The sequence below is a fragment of the Malania oleifera genome, chromosome 7 (assembly GCF_029873635.1).
Source record: "Malania oleifera isolate guangnan ecotype guangnan chromosome 7, ASM2987363v1, whole genome shotgun sequence".
In the NCBI taxonomy this organism is placed as follows: domain Eukaryota; kingdom Viridiplantae; phylum Streptophyta; class Magnoliopsida; order Santalales; family Ximeniaceae; genus Malania; species Malania oleifera.
Window position 1 is genome coordinate 70,689,445 of NC_080423.1, and position 21,669 is coordinate 70,711,113.

The window sequence follows — 21,669 nt, forward strand, 5'->3', positions numbered from 1 at the left end:
AGAGGTTAAATTTACAAATGCCAAAAAGAAGAATGAGAAAAGTTGAAATTCAACCAATTCCAATGACCTATGTAGAATTGTTTTCACAATTGGTTGAAAGGCATTTGGTTGCACCTAAACCAGGAGTGTCAATACATCCTCCATTCCCAAGATGGTATGAATCAGATTCTCAATGTGAATATCATGCTAATGCCATTGGACACTCAATTGAAAAATGTTGGCATCTTAAGTACAAGGTGCAAGCTTTAAGAGCTGCGGGTTGGTTGATGTTTGACATGGAGAAGCCTCACGAACATGGAAAGCTATTACCCGATCACAGTGGGAATGTGATAAACGTCGTTGGGTTGGAGGATTGACTGGCATTCAACCTCATAAGCGAGCTGACATGATACAAAAGTGATGGTGAAAAGCTGGTAATGCGCTTGAGTATTTAAGGGTGACGGAATCAACGATAATAGGAATATATCCTTAAATTGCTTTTTGTTGAAGTTATTTTGAATTTGAACGAAATAAAAATGCATTCAGTCTCATCTCATCACATCTTTCATGGATTGTCACCTTTTTGCATTTTTTTGTTCGTTCAAGTAGTACAGGGAATGGTTTTGCCAATACAAAGCACTTGGAGCCAGTGTTCAGTGTTGGGGATCTATTCAAAGGGGTAAAAAAAATTTTAAAAAATAACAAATAATAATAATAATAATACGGGGCAGCGGCACAGCCCCTCCACCACTGCCACACAGCCCCTCCTCACCGAGCACCACCTCTCCATTCCACACTAACCACCACCATCCTTACCCTCACGGCCAAACACCTCTCCATATCCAAATGTAGTATCTTTACGGTATTTTTAAAATTGCATTGTTTTTTTTTTTGTTATTATTGTATTGTTGTTTATTGTTGTGTTATTATTATATTATATTATTGTGTCTATGTTTATTATTATTTTGAGATAATTATTTTTTTGTTATGTTATTATTATTGTTATTGTGTTTATATTTATTATGATGTTGATATTATCAAGTTTTTATATTATTATTACATATTATTTTTAGGGTTATTTTATTGTGGTTATGTTATTATTCTATATTGTTATTGAGGTTATTATTGTTGTGTTTTATATTTTTATTATTATTATATAATATTATTTAGGGTTTTGATATTATCATGTTAGGGTTTTGATTATTATTGTGTACATAATTTTAGGGTTTTGAGCATATCATGTTAATATTTATGTAGTATTATCTAGGGTTTTGATTATTATTGTTTAAATAGTTTTTAGGCTTTTGATTATTTCATGCTTATAATATTGTATAGGGTTTTTATTATGTTAATTGTTATTGTATGGTATATTGTATGATATATTATTATTGTATTGTATATTAGGGTTTTTATTATTATTGTTATATATTGCATATTAATTTTAGGGTTTGATTGGTTTCCATAATTTTATTATTGTTTCCATGTTATCACTATTGTATATATTGCATATTAATTTTAGGGTTTGATTGGTTTCCATAATTTTATTATTGTTTCCATGTTATCACTGTTGTATATATTGCATATTAATTTTAGGGTTTGATTAATTTCTATAATTTTATTGTTTCAATTGTTTTCATGTTATCATTATTGTTTATATTGCATATTAATTTTAGGGTTTGATTTGTTTCCATAATTTTATTACCGTTTCCATGTTATCATTGTTGTATATATTGCATATTAATTTTAGGGTTTGATTGGTTTCCATAATTTTATTATTGTTTCCATGTTATCACTGTTGTATATATTGCATATTAATTTTAGGGTTTGATTAATTTCTATAATTTTATTGTTTCAATTGTTTTCATGTTATCATTATTGTTTATATTGCATATTAATTTTAGGGTTTGATTTGTTTCCATAATTTTATTACCGTTTCCATGTTATCATTGTTGTATATATTGCATATTAATTTTAGGGTTTGATTTGTTTCCATAATTTTATTACCGTTTCCATGTTATCATTGTTGTATATATTGCATATTAATTTTAGGGCTTGATTGATTTTCATAATTTTATTGTTCCAATTGTTTCCATGTTATCATTATTGTATATATTGCATATTAATTTTAGGGTTTGATCGGCTTCCATAGTTTTATTGTTTTAATTGTTTCCATGTTATCATTATTGTTTATATTGCATATTAATCTGAGGGTTTGATTTGTTTCCATAATTTTATTGTTTTAATTGTTTCCATGTTATATATATTGCATCGGGTTTGATTTGTTTTCATGTTATTATTGTATATTTAGGGTTTCCTTTATTGTTAAGATTAGGGTTTTTATTATTATGTGATGTTAAGGTTTTGATTATTTATTATTGTTAGGGCTTTTTCGTATTATTGTTAAGGTGTTGATTATTGTATTATTATTAGGGTTTGTTTATTGTCAATAAGATTTTGATTAGAGTGTTGCTATTATTATGGTATGTGTATTATTATAGTGTCATTATTATGGTAGTGTATTATTATTTATGTGTTATTAATGTTATGGTATATATCATATATATATATATATATATATATATTATTATAATATTATTATTATGGTATTGTATTAATATTTACGTGCTATTGATATTATGGTATATGTTATATATATATATATATATATATATATATATATATTATTATTATAGTGTTATAACTATGGTATTGTATTACTATTTACGCGTTAGTAATGTTGTGTTATATGTTATATTATTATTATTATGGTATTGTATTATTATTTACGTGTTATTAATGTTATAATTCATGTTATTATTATAGTGTTATTATTATGGTATGTATTATTATTTACGTGTTATTTATATTATCGTATATGTTATATATACATATATTTATATATATGTATATTATAGTGTTAATATTATGGTATTGTATTATTATTTACATGTTATTAATATTATAGTATATGTTTTATATTTGTATATATATATATATATATATATATATTATTATAGTGTTATTATTATGGTAGTGTTTTATTTTTGTAATATATTACTATTATTATTATTATTATCACATATTTTTAGTATTTCCGTTTGTACTATATGTTTATACTTTGTATTATGTATGACGGTATTTATTTTTAAGTATTTTTGTATTATATTATTATGTATTTTTGTGTGTGTGTGTGTCCCTATGATCATAAAAAGTGCAATGGGCATTTCAAGCCTCACCTGTGTTAGCTCTGAGGGAGGTTTTTCTGACGAGATCCCCTCTTTTGGGGATCTTATTAGACATTCCTGAATCACACCCTGTTTTAATTTTATTCTATTAATTGTGTATGTTAATTTATTTGTTTATTAAAAAAAGAAGTTAAAAGATTATTAAAATTTGATTTGGGGATAATTATTAGTTAATTAGGTACCGTTCGTAGAATGGGTGCATAGGGGGTGCGTATACTTTCCCCTAGCATAGCCGAACTCCCGATCCCAATCCTGGTATACACAGACCGATTCTATTCTTAATTGAGTAGTAATCCGGTGTTCTAACCACACCAAGAAAAATAGGTTAGTGGCGACTCCAAATTCAAATTTTTCCAAAAAACACAACATATTTTATTAACCTTGCCTCTTGGGGCACCTCGCTCCCAAGACATCGCAACACTCATGATCCAATATGTTTATTGTACATGGAATCAAATGATGAATGGATTACCGAAAAGGAAGGTCCTTGTCTATTGGAAGACATTTCATGGATGAAAGTTAATGAGCACTTTGAAGTCTGAAGATAATGGAGGAGTTGGGCACAGCAAGGAAAGAGAGGTATGAGTTGTATGACTAAGACTTTATATTTGCTGTCTCTAAGTAATTAGTTTTTCAATGGATGATGGAGCTTTAAAAATATTTTATATTGTCATAGATTATCTAGGACCAAGGAACCTGAGATTTTATCGTAAAGGAAAAGGCAAAAAAATATTGAAAAAGATGACACTGAGTTTATTGATGACGATGAAGGAGATAAAGAAGAAGAGGAACAAGAGACGATCATAGTAGACAATGAAGATGATGAAGACAATGATAAAGACGATGACGATGACCTTGCATCAGAGGAATCTTTTTGCATATGGATAGTTTTCCCATTATATAAATATACGCAGAGATAAATAGATAATTGTAGGACTTAGACCTACAAAACTTGCTTCAAAAGCAAGCATCATTCCAATTAACAACATGATTGATCCATATTTGTTGATATTCGAATTTGTTTTGCTATTTTATTTTGTTGTAAATAAGTGCAAGTCATTTGGAATCAATTTTTCAAAATTTGTATCGAATCTTACAATTTGGTGCAATTCTCAATTCACGACTCATTATACTGGAATTTTGATTCATGACTTGAATCTCTATTTGACAACTATGGTTTGTTGTTGTTGTAGGGACATGGGAACAACAAATAACAGTGTCATTATAAATTAAGGTTTGGTTGTTTGTTGTTTGTTAAGGCTTGGTTCTTCTTGTTGTTGTTTGGCCTGAAAAGTAGGTGTTTTCTGGTTTCAGCACCTTTTTCTTCGAGATTTGGTAGGTGGGGTTTTTCAAATTTAAATTAAGCCATACTGCTTGGCATAAACAATAGGAATTTCTCGGTTTCAGCACCTTCTTCTTCAAGATTTGGTAAGTGGGGTTCTTCAAATTTAAATTTAAATGATGCAAAATTACTTGGCCTGAATAGTAGAAAATTTCATGATTTCAGCACCTTCTTCGAGTTTGGTAGGTGGAGTTTTTGAATTTATATTTAAATCGTTATGGCTCACATTAAATGGGATGAGACATGTTAAGAGAAGAGTAGTCAACAAATGGGTTAAGAAGAAAAGACAAACTAAGCCCTATGAAGATCGAGTCTAGGTAAGATAAGTCAGTTGGGCCTTGATAAGTCCAATCTGGCTTCTGTGGCCCTTAAAAATCAATAAGACTTGGTTTGGAGTTGGTTTTTGAGCTAGTTCATGTTAAGTCCACTGTGGATCTTAATGTAAGTGCTGAAGTCAATCAAAATAAGGTAGGCCAAGCATTGTATTCTGGGATACAAAGTATAAGTTCTGATTCTCCTTGCAGTTTGAAGAATCAAAAAAGCTGGAACATCATGTGTCACTGTCCATTGTTCAAATGAAACAGGTTAAAGACAAAATGCCAGAATCGAGTACTCCAATTAAAAGAGTTCTTTCTTCTTTGCTGCCTGATATTGGGGGCGGGTCGCACTCTTTGGAGATTTCTGGCTCAGATGGGAATTTTTTGTTCTGATTCTAATGAAGAAATAGGAAGTATGTGTGAGTCTCAAAAAGGCTTGCTTCTAGATCAATAGTTGGCTGAGAATGGATTTGATAGGGATGTTAATCAGGCCGAGTTTCCAAGTCCTGATTCTGCAATTGTGCTTGTCAATGAGACGACTATTCTAGTTGTTTTCAAAGATGTTCCTATGTTCAATCAGTTGCAAGATAGGTTGGGTAGTCCTACAAAGCTCTCTGCAAAAGCATGGGTTGGTGTTCACCATTTGAGGAACAATGAGAATTAGGAAATAGGTCGAAGAGGGTCCTTTGGCCATAATTTCTGATCTTGAGCCTAATCCTACTGATATTCCTGGAGATCCCATGTCTATTTAGAGGGTCATTGACAATGTGAATGTACTTTCATCGGAGGATTAGAAAGCTTCTTACTCTCAAAGAGGTATCTTTCCCATTCCCAATCATTCTAATTTTACTAATAAGCGGATTCCTTTAAGGAAGATGCCATTATTGTTAGTCCTTTGGGGGTGTGAGAGAGAAAATAGATCAACAAAAACTCCAAGAAGATGAGGTGAAGGTGGGGGTGAGTCCTAGGACTTACGAGAGGGGGAAAAAAAATAAGAAGGTTCGAAAGGAACTCAATAAGTGCATCTTCTATTAATTATGAACGGGTTAGAGGCAAAGGTAAGGAGAATAAGAGGGTTAAATTATGAAGCTCAAAGTTGGAATGTTAGGGGGATTTAGGAGATGTCGGAAGAGGGGGCTGATTCAGGAAGTGGTGATTATGCGGCTGATTCAGGAAGTGGTGATTATGCATTCTCCTGATTTTGTTTTACTTCAAGAAACTAAATTAGAGAATGCAAATGGGGGGAGGGGGAGCTGGTTAAGAGTACTAGGGAGGGTAGGTGTAAGGATTGGGAGTTTATTTCTTCTTAGGAATCATTTGGGGGCATTCTTCTTGTTTGGGATGCTCAGTCCATTACTAAAGTTGATAGTCTTGTTGGGTGCTTTTCCTTTTTAGTTTTGGTAGCTACAGGTCATTGGTGGGTTGTATCAGTGTATGGTCCTCCCGAGACCTAATTTTTCATCCCTTTTTTTTGGGATTAGTTGTAAGCGGTTTTTGGTTGTTGTTCCCCTAGATGGATTGTATGTGGTGACTTTAATGTTATTAAGTTTCCTAGGGTAAAAGAGGGAGGTAAAATTTCTCTGGGTCTGCAGAATTTTGAAAATTTTATTAGGGACTGGAGGTTGAGCAATTTGCCCCTAGATAACGCTGTTTTTTCTTGGTCTGTGGGTGGGGAAAGGGATGTTGCTACTTGCTAGTCAATTAGATAGGTTTTTATTTTGTAGTGATTGGGAGGATGAGTTTGCTAACCTTTCTCAAACTGTTTTGTCTAGAACTGCATCTAACCATTTTCCTGTTTTGTTGGAATCTTCAAAGATGGAATGGGGTCTCTCCCTTGCGGTTTGAGAATATGTGCCTTGATCAGGACTCTTTTCCTCCTCTGGTGAAAGATTCTTGGTGTGATGATTTGGAGAGGAATTGGGAAGATTTTAGTTTCATGAGGAAGCTTAAGCGTCTAAAGGAGACTTTGAAGATGTAGAATAGGGAGGTTTTGGGGGATATTAGGAGAAGAAGGTTGTCATTTTGGGCGAGTTGGATTATTTAGATAGAAAAGAGGAAGGAGTATATTTATCAGATAGTGAGCAGGCCAAACAAGTTTCCTTGAAAAATGAATTGGAGGATTTGATTTTTAAAGAAGTAAGGAGTTGGAGGCAAAAGACTGAATTTAAGTGGGCAAAAGAAGGTAATTGTAATATAAATTTATTTCACAGGTTGGCTGATGGAATGATGAGGAAAAACATGATTAGGGAATTGGATTTGGAGGAGATGAGGTTATTTTTTATTCTCGTTTGATTGCAAATGAGATTACTAATTTCTCTTTCAATCTTTATTTAGAAGGGGATTTTTGTAGGCCTATGATTAAGGGTTTGGATTGGAATCCCATTTCTAGGGATCATGCAAGTTGGTTGGAAAAGCCTTTTGAGGAGGAAGTTAAGGCAACTGTGTTTGGGACAGAAAGGGATAAAGCTCCAAGTCCATATGGGTTTAATATGGCTTTTTTTCAAGTGTGATGGGATGTGGTTAAGGTTAAGGAGGATTTGTTTTAAGTTCTTTAATGAAATTTATTGTAATGGGATTCTAAGCAAGAGCATTAATTCACTTACATCACTTTGGAGCCTAAGAGGAATAAATCTATTAAGATTGCTGATTTCAGGCCCATTAGTTTAGTGACTAGTGTTTATATGATAATTGCTAGATTACTAGGTAATATGTTGAGTGTGGTGTTAGATCTTAGATGATACTAGTTCTAAGGCACAAATTGCTCTTGTGGGGGTAGGCAGATCAAGGATGCTATTTTGGTTGTTAATGAGCTTATGATATAGTTAGCAGGAATTTTTTGGATACAATGTTGGCTAGAAAAGGTTTGTAGAGAGATGGAGGACTTAGATGAGGGGCTGCTTGTCTAATGCTTTTTCCTCAATTATCATGAATGGAGAACCTAACTCTTGGTTTAAAACATCAAGTTGTGTTAGACAAGGGGATCCATTATCTCTCTTTTTTTTTTTTTTTGGTTGTTGATATTTTGAATAGAATGGTGGAGAGAGCAGTTGATAAGGGTTTAGTTAAAGGGCTAGGAGTGGATAGAGAGGGGGTCTATGTCCCATCTTCAAATTGTTGATGATACTTTGTTTTTCATTCATGATCATACAGATTCTTTTTTGAATGTGGACTCTCCTTCAAATATTTGTGAGGTATTTGGCAGGGGTGAGCATTCAGTCGATACGGTTAATTAACCGAATTAAACAAAAAATTTTGGTTAAAAATTTCATTAATCGAACTGAACTGAACCGAAATTCCATATTAACCGAACTCAAAACCAATTAAACCAAATTTCGGTTAAATCGATTAACCGATTTAATCGATTTAATATTTTAATATATATAAAATATACATAATTTAGCATATTATAATATATAAATTATTTTAATATATATAATATATATAATTATTAATTATTAATTTATACTATTTGGTTAATTCAGTCAACCGAATATATTAAACGCAAAAACCTAACCGAAAACCAAAATTTAATGAAAATGAAAATCGAACTAAATAAATTTTTAACCGAACCAAACCAACCGAATTTGCTCGGTTAATTTGGTTTTGACTAAATTATGCTCACCCCTAGTTTTTGGGCTTGAAATGAATTTGGGGAAGAGTGGTATAGCACCTGCCAATTAGACATCGAGTAGGTCTAGGGAGTTGACTTTGTTAGCAGGTTCTGGTCTTTCGGATTGGACCTTGTCTCATCTAGGTTGTCTTGTTGGGAGGTAATCCTAGGTCTCTGGCTTTTTTTGGGATCTAGCGGAGGAGTGTGTCTCTTAAGCATTTGGATGGGTGGAAAGGTAAGGTATTTTCTTTATGGGGTTGCATTACTCTTATTCAGGCTTGTCTTGCTAATATCCCTCTTTATTACTTGTCTATTTTTGGAAGATCATACGAGATTTCCTTTGGTAGAGTGTTGGGGATAAGAGAGATCACCTTAATCACAAGGATACTAATTGTAGGTTTAGGTTGGAGGGGGGATTTGGGTCTTAGTAAGTTGGTCTCTGAAAAAACTTAGTCTTGGGTAGTGTCCTCTCTCTGGCATAGAGTTATTAAAAGTAAATTCGGTATGCATGTGAATGGCTGGATACTAATTTAGGAAATACATGTTCTTCAAAAAGCCCATGGAGGCGTATTTTTCAAGTCTACCCCCTCTGTGTTCCTCTCACAAAGTTAGTCTTGGGTAGTGTTCTCATATTCATTTTAAGGAAGACTTCTGAATGGGTAATGTCGTTCCATTATACTCTTTTCCTCGTCTTTATCATTTGATTGCTGAAGGTCATTCATTTTCTTGGGAATTCCATTTCTGTAGAACTCTTAATGATAGAGAGGTAGACGAGTTGTGTTCCTTAGTGATGTTATTGAGGACTTGTTGTCCTTCCTTTGGGGTGGATAGGCATTCTCAGTCTTTGGACTCTTTGGGGCTTATTCTTGCAAATATTTTTGTGACTACTTGATTCATGCTAATATTTCCTTTCTGCTCCATAGAATTATTTGGAAGGTCAAAAAACCCCCCAAAGATCAAGGCTTTTGTTTGGTTGGTTGTTCTTAATAGATACGAACATTCTGTTGCAACGTAGGAGACCTTCAAAGGCATTTTCCCCTAATATATGTTTTCTTTGTCATGTTAGTTTTGAAACAATGTCTCATTTGTTTTTGCACTACTCGTTTTCTTGGAATATATGGAATAAGATTTTGGTCTTTTGGGAGAAAACTGGGTTTGCCTGAGGCTGGTGGAGGATTTGTTGGCGACTTCTTTTGCTAGTTTTGGTAGAAGAAAGGATGCTCATGCTTTGAGGATGTGTGCGGTTTTTGTAGTTCTGTGGGGTTTATGGATAAAAAGAAATGCTCAAAGACTTATGGGAAAAAAAAAACTGAACAAATCTCTATTATGGGAGAAGATTCATTATTTGGCCTTGCTTTGGTATGCTTCTGCTGGTTGTTGTAAAGGAATGAGATTTTCAAATACCAAACAGGACTGTTTGGCTTTGTTAGTCTAGTTGTTTGGCATTGTTAGTCTAGTTGTTTGAGCTTTGTTTTTATTTCTATTTTCACTTTCTTCTTTCTTCTGTTTTGGAGGATTTCTTTTTCTCCTTCTTGTACATTCTTCTTTTAATATTAAAGTCATCTGCTTTTGCTATCAAAAAATAAAAACAAACAACGGTGTCAAAAGTCAAAAATCATTTGTTTAAAAACCTAATAAGCTTTTTATATGAATATATATACAAGTTTAAACAGGAACATATTTAACTACTAGTGATTTATCAAATCAAATCAAGAACCATTCACAAAATTAAACTTCAAAATAAGTTATGAATAGCACTACCAAAACAACTTAAGGCAAACTCTAAGTCATGAATGTAAAACTCATATATCTCTTAAGAATTTAGATAAAAACTTCTATGAACTTCCACAAATTAATGTACTAGAAGTGGTAATACAAGTTTCAAGTTTAACACCTACCTAGACATCATTTTTTTAATAGATAAAGGGCATGCGCATTAGGGGAAAAAAATCAATAAGAAACCAAAACATGTTATCTATTATATTGGACGAAGGATTTAAAGCTATCACAAAAAGAGAAAGAGTCCTTTACCCAATAATATGAGACAGAGAACCGTTACTCTTTAGTTTCCCCAAACAAGACTCAACACCATCCAAAGATCTAGAGTTTCTCTCCATCGAGATCAGCCAGAAAAAAGTTGACGGAACTGCATCCTTCAAAATTTTTCTCCTATTTCTTCACAAAATGCTCCTCCACACACCAATCTCCTGTATGACTTTCTCAGCCACCATCCATTAGATGCCCAAGGTTACATAGATCAAGCTCCATAAAGCTTTAACCCACTTGAAATGTATAAGTAGATGGTTAACTGTCTGTCTCCTTGCACAAAAAAACCTCCTTACGGTACACAGCCCTTTTTTTCATATAATTTTCAACAGTTAAGACTCTACCCCAAGCTTCCTCCCTAGAGAAAAAAGCAGTTTTTAAGGATACCTTACTTTTCCACATTGGTTTCCAAGAAAATTTGTCATGCCAGCCTCCCCTCCCTCCATTAGCAGTCTACAACAATAAGATTGGACTGTAAACTTCCTGATCCTAAGAGAGTCCATCTAACCCTATCAACCCCCCCTTTCCCTTCACCCTGCATCCATGAAGTTTGTTTACAAGACTAAAACCTCCCCCATCTCCAAATCATTAAGGTTACTTCCAAATCTCAAATCCAACCTGAGACCATCCTTTCTGTATATGGCCAGCTACTTACTGTGCCATCAGCATTTGATGCTGTCAAGCAACTACTATACCTAAAAGGTTAAGTTGTTAGGTTGTGGGTCATCTATGTATACCATGATTCGTGCCTTAACACTCCCTGCACGTGCAGCCTGATTGCACTTGCAGAAAGAAACAAAACAATAACTAGAAACCATTATGGGGAATAACAATTTTTTTTTCAAACGCAAGCAACAAGAATATAACCCTGGAAGGTGTTCCTTCAGACAGATACAAGCTTAAAAAGCACTGGAAGGTGTTCCTTCAAATCTATTTCACCACACCATACATCCTGCCAGAAGTACACAGAACCCCCATCCCCAACTTCAAGCAATTCAATAATTCTTGAGAAAATCTCCATCCACCCAATCCCAATATTCTTTGCAAACTCAAGTCCATGTGGTTTCCAGCTCACCTTCACCATCCAATCATTGTAGCTCTCATCATACTTTAGGTTTGTTACCGTACTCCCAACATTTTCTTTCACAACATAAACCTACACAACCACTTTCCAAGAGGCTTGTTCATGGTTTGAATGACCAATACTCCTTTCTTGAAGGGGAGCTTGACCAATCCCCATCTGAACGGGTTGAATTTAGAATCATCCCCACAACCTCCCTGTGTAAATCTTCTATATATGTTTTGCAGCCTTTTTGCTATTGAGCCCCCATTTGGAACATCTTAAAAAGTAAGTACTTTTTCAGAAAAGTACTTTTTATAAGTACTTATGTCAATAAGTAGTGTTTGGTTTACACCTAAATAATTACTTATTTGAAAAAGTACTACTTTTCCAAACTACTTCTTTAAGAAAATATGTATTTCCTAAAGAATTATTTTTTTCTAAAAAAATTACTTATCTGAAAAAATACTTATAATAAGTAATCCCAGACTACTTTTAGATAAGTACTTTTTTCCTGAAAACACTTTTCTATAAGTGGTTCCAAACTCTAGAATGAGAGAAATAGACATAAGGCAAATAGTAAGTTGACACTCTCTTTTCAACAATGTCAACCTACATCCCCTTACTAGTAGAAGTCTTCCCTACCTACTAACCTCCTTTCAAACTGTTAAAACTGTAAGAATATTGTTTCGTATATTAATTTTAAAAACTGTACAATATGCCCTACTATATAACATGTAACCAGCAGCTAAGTTAAGGAAATAAAATCCTAGAATAAAGGAATTCCTTAATTATAGAGATCACGCATGACTCCTAAACTATAGGGATTTCTACATTCCCCCTCAAGTTGGATCATAGATGTTGATCATATCCAACTTGCCAATGAAATCCTCAAAGAGTTGCCAACGTAGTCCCTTGGTGAATGTGTCTGCAATCTACTCCTTAGTAGGGACATATGTCATGGAAATAGTTCGTTCTTCTACCTTTTCTTTAATGAAGTGTCTGTCAACTTCCACATGTTTGGTTCTATCATGCTGGACAGGGTAGAGAGAAATACTGATAGCTGCCTTACAATCACAGTACAGCTTGATAGGTAACTCTAACTCAGCATGTAGTTCTTCCACTAGCCTCCACAACCATATTCCTTCACATATTCGTTGAGCAACAGCTCTGAATTCTGCCTCTACCCTGCTCCTTACTACAACATTTTGTTTCTTGCTTTTCCAAGTGACCAGATTTCCCTATACAAAGGTGCAATGCCAGTATCTAGTCATGGATCTTCTATCCTCTGTAAAGCCAGCCCAATCAGCATCAGTGAATTTTGCCACTTCCTTTTGTTCACTTCGCTTGAACAATGAGCTTTTCCATGGAGATCCCTTTAGATATCTTAGGATCTTGAAGGCTGCTTCCTGGTGCACTTCTTTTGGAGATTGCATATGCTGGCTTGCTACACTTACTGCGAAAGCTATCTCTGGTCTGGTATGTGACAGGTAGATTAGTTTGCCGACTAATCTTTGATATTTCTCCCTATCTACTAGCTTCCCAACATTTTCTGTTCTTTTTCCAACTTCAATAAGTGTGTCGCTTGGTCTGCAACCTAGCATGCCTGTTTCGGTCAAGAGATCAAGGGTATATTTTCATTGTGAAACACTAATTCCGTTCTTTGATCTAGCTACCTCCATCCCTAGAAAGTATCCCATTTTCCCCAAATCCTTCACTTCAAATTTTGTGGCTAGAACTTTCTTCAATCTTCCCATTTCCTCAATGTCATCTCCAATGAGAATAATGTCATCTACATACACAATCAGAATAGTCTTCTTCCCTTTTTTTTGTTTGAAAAACATAGTATGGTCGACTGTCCTTGACAGTATCCCTCTCCTTTTATCACCTTTGTAATCTATCAAACCATGCCCTGGGAAATTGTTTGAGTCTATATAAGGACTTTCTCAGTTTACAAACTTTGTTTTCCTTGCCCCTTTTACTGAATCCAAGGGGTAATGTCATGTACACTTCTTCTTCCAGTTCACCATTTAGGAATGCATTTTTTATGTTGAGTTGTTGAAGTGGCTAGTCTAGATTGGCTGCCAAGGATAGGAGCACTTGGATAATGTTCAACTTTGCCACAAGTGCAAAGGTTTTTGTGTAATCGATGCCATAGGTCTGAGTAAATCCTTTTGCAACCAACCGGGCCTTGTATCTTTCAACTGTCCCATCTGCTCAGTATTTTATAGTGAATACCCATTTGCAGCTTATTGGTCTCTTTCCTCATGGCAAATTCATAACCTCCCATGTTCCATTCTTTTCCAATGCCCTTATTATCTCCTCCATTAGAGCCTCTCTCCATTTTGGAATTTCAAGTACCTCCTCAATGTTCTTTGGAATTTTAACCCTGTCAAGGTTAGAAGTAAAGGCACGGTATCCCGTGGACAAGGTATTATAGGACACAAATTTTTCAATTGGATGAAGGGTACATGAACGAGGATGTTTTCTAGGAGCAATGGGAAGATCAATATCATCAGATTAATTAGGAGTAGGTTCTATTACCTGTTCTGAGTTGTCGGGAGGTTCTTGGTTGGGTTCTTGGTTGCTCGGAGCTGCCACCATTTCTAACTCTCTTGGTGCTTCGAGTATGAGTTTTTCATTAGCTTCGGCCTTCATGAGTAAACTAGTGATCCATTGTTATTCTGTTGTTCTATCTCCCCCCCCTGAGTTTAAGTTTCCTTCAGTGACTGGCAAGAACATGGAGGAGGATGGTAGATTGGTGAGAGGAAAGTCTAGTAAAAATATATCACCATTGAAATTATTCTGAGTCTGAGATTCGCTCACATTCTCCCCCTGAATAGAAGACTTGGGATAGAATGGAGTGGTCTCAAAAAAGGTGACATCAGGGCTAATAAAGAAACGACAAGAAATAGGATCATAGCACTTGTAACCTTTTTGGGATGGAGAATACCCAAGGAAGACACACTTGGTGGCCCGAGGATCCAGCTTGGTGCGTTGGTGAGGATGGGCATGCACAAAGGCAGTGCAGCCAAATAAATGAAGAGGGAGATTGGAGTCCAGCCAAGAGGTAGGGAAAAATTCGAGAAAAGTGTCAAGGGGTGTAGCATAGGACAAAACACGATTGGGCATTCTATTGATAAGGTACTGTTAGAACAGCATCACCCCAAAACATTGTAGGCATGTGAGTAGTGAGCATTAAGGCTTGTGCTACCTCAAGAATGTGTCTATTTTCTTGAAGGAAGAGACCCAAGGTGTGGTTGAAATATTCTGTGCCATTGTCAGTACGCAAGGTTTGAATCTTGGTGTGAAATTGTGTTTGGACCATGGCATAAAAGTTAATAAACACCGAACGTACTTCAGACTTATCTTTTAACAAGCAGACCCAACAAGTACGAGTGTGATCATCAATGAATGTCACAAACCATTTTGTGTGAGTGCAATTAGAAATCCAGGAAGGTCCCCATACATCACTATGAATGATTGTGAAAGATTTTGTGGCTTTGTATTTGGATTTTGGGAATGAAGTTTTTCAGTGTTTTGCGAGTTCACACACTTCACATTGAACATCAAGAGACATTTTATTCGAACATAGCGAAGGAAATAAATGACACATGAACTGAAAATTAGGGTGACCCAACCGAGAATGCCATAACATTAGGTCACTATTCTTAGGGATTGAGACAGAATTACAAATAAAACTTTGACACTGATCACTCATTTTGGCTTCCTCGAAGTAGTAGATTCCCTCATACTCCTTAGCACTGCCAATCGTCGTACCCGATGACAGGTCCTAAAAAACATAATGGAATGAAATAAATTTAGCAAAGCAGTTGGAGTGCTTAGTGAGTTGGCTGACACACAAAAGATCACAAAATAATTTTGGAACATGAAGAACAGAATCTAAAGTAATCAAGTCAGAAATCCAAATACTCCCTTTGCCGGCAACAGGAGCAAGAGATTCGTCAGCAATTTTAACTCTTAGACTACCAGCACATGGGGTATATGATAAGAAAAGGTAATAAGAGTCTATCATATGGTCAGAGGCTCCAGAATCTATAATCCAGGGTGTATGGTTACGAAAGGTGTATAGGGCTTGTGAGAAATTACCTTTGTGTGCCAAATTACCAGATGGAGTATTTGTTGGTGACTGGCCCGAGGCTTGGAGAGCAAATAGCATCTCCATGATTTTCTGTAGTTGGTCATAGCTGGAGGTGCTGCTGCTACCTCTGTCAGAATGGTTGCTCGCCACTTGTTGCCTCTCGGGTTGAGTCTCAGAACAAGCTTGATAGCCTCTAGTTTTGGTGCTCTGTCGTGGTTTCCAATCAACTGGCTTGCCATGAATCTCCCAACAATTATCTTTGGGATGGCCAGGCTTTCGGCAATGTTCACACCAGAGGCGGCCCTTTGGTTGCTTGGTATTTGGCCCACTGTAGGTCCCACAGGATACAAATGCTAAGCCCTCTGGTACCGTGGCTGAAGCTTCCTTCAACATGACTTTGCACCTTGCCTCTTCACGCCTCACTTCAGCAAACACTTCTCGAGTGGATGGTAGAGGTCTACGACTAAGAATCCTTCCTTGTACATCATCTAAATCTCGATTAAGGCCTGTAAGGAACTCAAAAACTCTCTCCTTTTCCAATTTCTTCTTGAACAGCGGCGCACTGTCCTCAGTACAGCGCCATTCTTCTTCGCTACTTAAATCCAGTTCTTGCCATAGTGCCAGCATCTCCATGTAATAGTTTGTCACCTCCCTCCCGCCTTTTTTCATCTGCCATAGGCATGTCTTGAGTTCAAAGACTTGGGAAGTATTCTCCTTGTCAGAGTAGGTTTCTCGAACTGCATCCCACACCTCTTTTGTTATGGACAGCAACATATATGTTTTCTCGATAGTTGGCTTCATGGAGTTGATAAGCCATGAGGTAATCAATGAATTCTCCGATCTCCATTGCAGGAGTGCCATAGCATTTGTTGAATCAGGTTTCTTTGAGTCGTCGGTAAGATACCCGAGCTTTCCTCTGCCATCAACTGCGAGTTTTACAGCCTGGACCCATTCTCAGAAATCTTCCCGTTGAGCTTTTCTACTGATAGTTGGAAAGAAGAGCCATCTAGTCCATTCGAACTGATGATGGCATTGGTTCGACTCGTTTGAGTTTCTGAGGTTGTCGACTCTTGACTATTGATGGAGTTGTCCCCATAGTTAGCTTGGTTTAGGAAAAAACCAGCTCTGATACCATGTTGAAACTGTAAGAATACTGTTTCGTATATTAATTTAAAAAACTGTACAATATGCCCTACTATATAACATGTAACCAGCAGCTAAGTTAAGGAAATGAAATCCTAGAATAAATGAATATACAAGAATCACAGAAATCCCTATTGACCAGCACCGCTTCTGTACATGCCTAAAATAAAACAGTCAAGAATCATTCCTTAATTATAGAGATCACGCATGACTCCTAAACTGTAGGGATTTCTACACAAAACCTCTCAAATAATGGACCCAGTTATTTTTTTCCTTGCATATAGCAGCCAAAGGATGGCTCACCCGCTGAAAGGGGAGGAAATCCAGTCCACATCCCAGAATATCTGGTAGATACTGCCACTTCTACCTATACTGGCACAATTGTGCTCTTACCCAAATTCATTTTCAGACTGGAGACTGCTTCAAAGGCCAACACTAGGCATCTCGGGTTGAGAATTTGATCCCCTTTTGGATCCCCAAAAATTATGGTATCGCCAGCAGAAGAGGAAAAAAGAAAGGCGATCCTCAGTCCCTCACCCCTCTGAGTTCCCACCTTAAAGCCCTGAGACAGACCATCAACCTCAGCTTTTGTAGCAAGCTGAACATCTCCATGTCCAAGCTGAAATCTGTCATCTCAAAATAACCACTTTTGTTGGACAAAAGAAGTGTGCTGCATTAAATAACTTGACCCAAATAAGATACCAAACATGCTAGATGGTATAAGGAAATAATATGGCTATTCATAAATGTTAGACTCCCTCAGTAGCACTACTGGTGGCAAGAGGTTTTGACAACTCTAACTCAAAACTGATAAAATTACCCAGGGTCAACTCAAATCCAACCCACAATACTAGTTTGAGAAAAATATGAAAATTACAACAAATTACATAATTCAAAAATAGTAATTGAGTTGGATTTGGGTACCAAAAACCAACCAATATAACAAGATAGCCAACATGAGCCCAATCATCTCATGTAGGTTGGTAGGTCCAGGGTATAGATGTTGCCATCTCCAGCAGTAAGACCTGCAATATCATAAGGTAAGAACACAAGAATCTATCGAGAGCTAACACACGATACATCTACTAAGCAAGGGCTAATGTTATCTTAGTCCTTTTCCAACATATAATCACAATGAAAAAATTATTATAATTAAGTTGCAATTAGAAAAGAACAAAGTAAGCAACTTACATACTGAAGCTTACTCAGTAACTTTCCCAAATTATCAGTGCATCTCCAACGTTTCTCAGACTTAAATAAATTCTATAGGATATTTACTATTTGCATGATTTTTTCCATAGAAATGAAGTTTAAAACTCACAGTTTGGAGGAGTTATAATTTATTATTGTTAGGTTGTGGGCCAATAATATCTATTAAGCCTTAACACTCACTCGCAGAGGCAGTCCAATTGCAAGTGGAGAAATAAACACAATAAAACAATGTCCATTACAAGGAAGAAGATAATTAATGTTAGGTCTGGGGGAGACTTCATGAGCTGACTTGATATATGTGGGTGAGCACCAACTTGACCCAAAAGCTTAAGCCATTAGGTCTTGGGCCCAACCACGTATATAAGCACCCATCTTCCACTATATTTTTCCAATGTGGGATAAACTCACAAGTGAAATTCTCAACAATCTCTCTCTCACTTGTGAGTTCCGATTACTCCCCCTTGAATCGAAGCCATTACTTGTCATGCAACCAACTAGAAGCCACTACTCAACCATGGGAAAGAGTATGAAACCATGGGAGTCCACTCATCCATGGAATTGGTTGGCATCCATAGGATCCACTACTCCTCTTCTACAAGATCAACATCCGCAGGAACACATGCACGAATACTCAAGCCTAATTCGAACAATCAACTTTGATACGACTTGTTAGGTCTAAGGGAGAGACTTCATGGACTGACTTGATATACATGGGTAAGCACCAACTTGACCCAAAAGCTTAAGCTATTAGATCTTAGGCCCAACCATGTGTATAAGCACCCATCCTCTACTATATTTTTCCACTGTGGACATACTCTAAAGTAAAACTCTCAACAATTCTAAACAAACAAACAATAAGCAGGGGCAAAAACACTAGAACCCAGGACCTCCTAGAAACCATGGCTCTAATACCATGTTATTACCACTTTACCTAAAAGTTTAAGCTATTAGATTGTGGGCTAACAATGTATATCAAGCCTTAGCAATTATCAACACCAACATTATTGAGATCAGAAGCACCAGCAAAAGATATGGTCTTAAGTTGTCGTTTCACGGGAAACTAGTAAGTATTTGTTACAGTAAAACTAACCAAAAAATTCTATTAATCTAAAATCTAGACTCATTTGTTATAGTGTTTTCAGAATCATCATTCTCCTGCTGCATGTATCATTTTTCCAATCACAAAATAAAAATATAGACACTAAAAAAAAGTATAAAAAAGGATCCCAAAAACAAAAGATCTAAGAAATGATCAAAGAGACTTGGCTCATCTAGGTGAAGACATCTAACCACAGCAGGTGGAGCTTGGCTTGCTGAGTCAAAAACTTCATGCAATGCTTTCTCACTTTCTCCATAATATTGGCTTATAAGTTCAGGTCCATTGATAGAGAAAAGGTTGATGCCGGCATCACGAGCACATAAACGAACCAAAGTTGTCTTTCCTGTGCCAGATGGACCATGAAGAAGCACTCCCTTTGTAGTTCGCAAACCTAGGCTGTGGTAGTTATGACAATAATAAACAATGAATGCTTAGTAGAGACAAGATATTGCTGGATGACAAGAAGTTCATAACAAGAAATTAAAACAGTTGAAACCAATAGTAAAATAGATACTATCATCAAAACAAACAGGCAAATGGCACGAGTTATGTAAAACTAAAAACCATCCTTCTCCACCTTTTTAAATGCAATTATCCCAAACCTACAAACAAATATCAATAACTTTAGCAGTCAAATAATCACCAATATTGACTAGTGGCACTTATAGAGTTAACACCAATAATCTGCTACAAAGCAGGAGACCTTCTAAAGCATTGTCCCACAATATGTGTTTGGATAGAAGACACTAACCTCCCCTAAGGTTTGGTAAAAAGACACTAACTTCCTCTCAGATTTCAAAAATTCCAAGGACCTTCCCTGAGGTTTCAAGAATTCTAGGGACCTCCCTTGAGATTTGCCAAAAAGACACAAACCTCTCCTTATATTTTGCAAAAAAGACAAGTCTTTTAAGGGAAGATTGGTGTGTTTTTGGCAAAACTCAAGGAAGTCTGTGGCATTTTTGAAACCTTAGGAGAGGTCAATGGAATTTTTGAAACCTCAGGAGAGGTGTAACTTTTTTCCAAACCTCAAGGGAGCTAAGTGTCTTTTTCCCTATGTGTTTTATGCGTGGGAAAAGCTCTGAAGATGTGTCTCATTTTCTTCTTCACCATTCTTTTGCTTGGGGTTTGTGGAATTCACTTTCTAGAGTTCTTGGTGAAGACTGTGCTTCTCCAAAGTCAGTAGAGGAGTTCTTGCTTATTTCTTTTATTGGTTTTGGTAAGGTTAAGGATGTTTAGAGGCTGTGGAGGTGTAAAGTATGTCCTGTGCTTTCAGCAATTTGGCAGGAGAGGAATGCTAGAACTTTTTCTAGCAAGAGATTATCATTGGGCCTTCTTAGGACAGGATGCAGAATTTGGCTGCACTTTGGGCTTATGGTGCAGACAATTTTAAGGGCTGTTGCTTACAGGATGTCATCCGAGATTGAGCAGCTTTATTATGTTGATGTAGTTTTTTTCCTTTTCCCTGCATTCTCATGTGAGGACTTCTGCTATTCTATCTGTTACTTTCTTGGATTAATAAAGCTTATTTTCCATATAAAAAAACATATATTTACCAATATTGTTTTAAACATCGTCATTTCTGATTTTCCAGGCGCCCAAGACCAATATTGTTCAAATGCAGTTACAAACAGCGCTCTGGAAATGTGCTTTCTTTTGCAGTCATTTGGGGTTGAGGTCCAGCATAATGCACGTATTTTTCCGGGGAAGAAGTCTTCTTCTTTCTGGTTTGGAAAAAGATATGTTATTTGGCTTCTCTTTGGTGTGTGGGGCAGGGGAATTTTAAGGGGGTGAGCTTTTCTGATGTTCAGCGCATTGGCATTATATGTTGGAGTGTTAGTTTGTGTTGGTTTTTCCTCTCTTGTGTTTTAGTTTTCAGGTTTTCTTTGTGTTTTTTTATCTGGATTTTCCAGACTACATTAAGGAGATGTCTTATTCTCCTGAGTCTATATTCTTATTCTGTCAATGAAATTCTTCTTTTACTATTAAAAAAAATTTAAGAAAAAAAAAAACAAACAAACAAATACGCACTACTCCATCATGGTTACAGGAGAGAACAGTCAACAAAAACAACCCCACTTCCCCCTATTCCCCCCCCCCCCCAAAAAAAAAAGGTTTGAATAAAACAAGAAAAATTTCTAATTTTTTTGGTGCACCTAACAAATAACCCCCTAGCTATTGTCCATCCCTCCAAAGCCTAGCATGCAAGTGTCCTACCCTAGAGGCAGTGAATCTTGGCACCAACTAGCACCACATTCATACCCAGCATGAATTAATCAGTTAAGTTAAACTTAACCGGGTTTAGGTACAACAAGCCACATTCAGCTCCTGGACCACAAGGTCTACAAACCATTTGACCAAATCTGAATCAATTATTGCAACCTAAAAAGCATCATTCTTTTAGTTTTAAAAGAAAAAAAAAATTCCAATCAACATGGGATCATGGGTAAATTTAACATGCAGTAGTCGATATGGTTCTATATGTAGGAGCTTTGTTTCAAACCAAAACTCCTTATA

At 36.0% G+C, this 21,669-nt stretch overlaps 1 protein-coding gene across 4 annotated transcripts in view; it reads right to left on the reverse strand.

Moving 5' to 3' along the window:
* Nucleotides 1-21,669, reverse strand: part of LOC131160492 (calmodulin-interacting protein 111) — an 89,762-nt gene that overhangs the window by 52,895 nt on the left and 15,198 nt on the right. For all 4 annotated transcript variants that reach the window (XM_058116247.1, XM_058116245.1, XM_058116246.1 and 1 more), the window contains one exon: nt 19,347-19,551. In XM_058116247.1, the coding sequence (XP_057972230.1) occupies nt 19,347-19,551 (205 nt within the window). The remainder of the gene's footprint in view (nt 1-19,346; nt 19,552-21,669) is intronic.